Source organism: Capsella rubella, unplaced genomic scaffold, assembly GCF_000375325.1.
Source record: "Capsella rubella cultivar Monte Gargano unplaced genomic scaffold, Caprub1_0 scaffold_3, whole genome shotgun sequence".
In the NCBI taxonomy this organism is placed as follows: domain Eukaryota; kingdom Viridiplantae; phylum Streptophyta; class Magnoliopsida; order Brassicales; family Brassicaceae; genus Capsella; species Capsella rubella.
The window spans coordinates 8,470,323-8,471,170 of record NW_006238921.1 but is presented as its reverse complement, the minus strand read 5'-3'; the positions used below and the strand labels follow the sequence as shown (position 1 = coordinate 8,471,170).

The following is an 848-nucleotide window of genomic DNA, read 5'->3' as shown; positions in this document are numbered from 1 at the left end:
ATTCAACAAACAAGAAAACACCAAATAAAAACCATCGTTCTTATTACCAAAGCCTTTCCGTCTATAAATACAACAATCGCCACCACAAAAACTCCTCACCAATTAAAATTTTTAATCTTCTATTTCCTCTCAGGTGTAAGAAGACTAACAAGAAAATACTCCATTTTATTCATTCATTCATTCATTCATTTTACTTTTATATAAATAACATGAAAATATCTCTTCCATTGGTGCTCTCACTGATTTTTCTTCTACTAATGGTTTCACACATTCCATCAAACGAAGCAGTCAGGCTTTTACCAAAAGAGCGTCTTGGCAATTTACAGTTTCTACAAAGAGGTGAAGTCACTCCTTCGGATCCTTCTAGCTGCACACACATCCCCGGTGGTCGTGGTCCACCATGCCCTTCCTAACAACATCATTTCGCTGGTTACACTAGTATGTATTGTACAATATCGACTACTATGACGGAATTTAGCACTTGACTCGGGCTCCATTTCCAAATAACCCGACTCATAGACATTGATTTCATGTTCCCATAGGGTTCAAGCGTGTATACTGCTAATAGCCTTCTCCCTCCCATTTTTTATTGGTTTAAATTCTTTTATTTTTCTTTTATTCCATTTCAAAATTGTAAATATAAGCTTAATATTCATTGTCTAAGCCTTAGTATTTAAAATCAATTGATAATTAGTGAAATGTTATGTGAGTATCATAAATAAATTTATATATATATATATATATATATATATATATTTTATATGTTAACTTTTTATACTCATAGCTAATAGAAGAATGTTAATTTAACGGAATAGTGAAATAGGATGGAATCTTACTCGTAAAGAACG

At 32.2% G+C, this 848-nt stretch overlaps 1 protein-coding gene across 1 annotated transcript; it reads left to right on the top strand.

The window, feature by feature from the left end:
* The first annotated feature begins 209 nt into the window (after positions 1-209).
* LOC111831368 lies at positions 210-413 on the top strand. The gene has a single exon (XM_023785286.1). The coding sequence runs from the start codon at positions 210-212 to the stop codon at positions 411-413; it is 204 nt and encodes a 67-aa protein (XP_023641054.1).
* Positions 414-848: the final 435 nt, after the last annotated feature.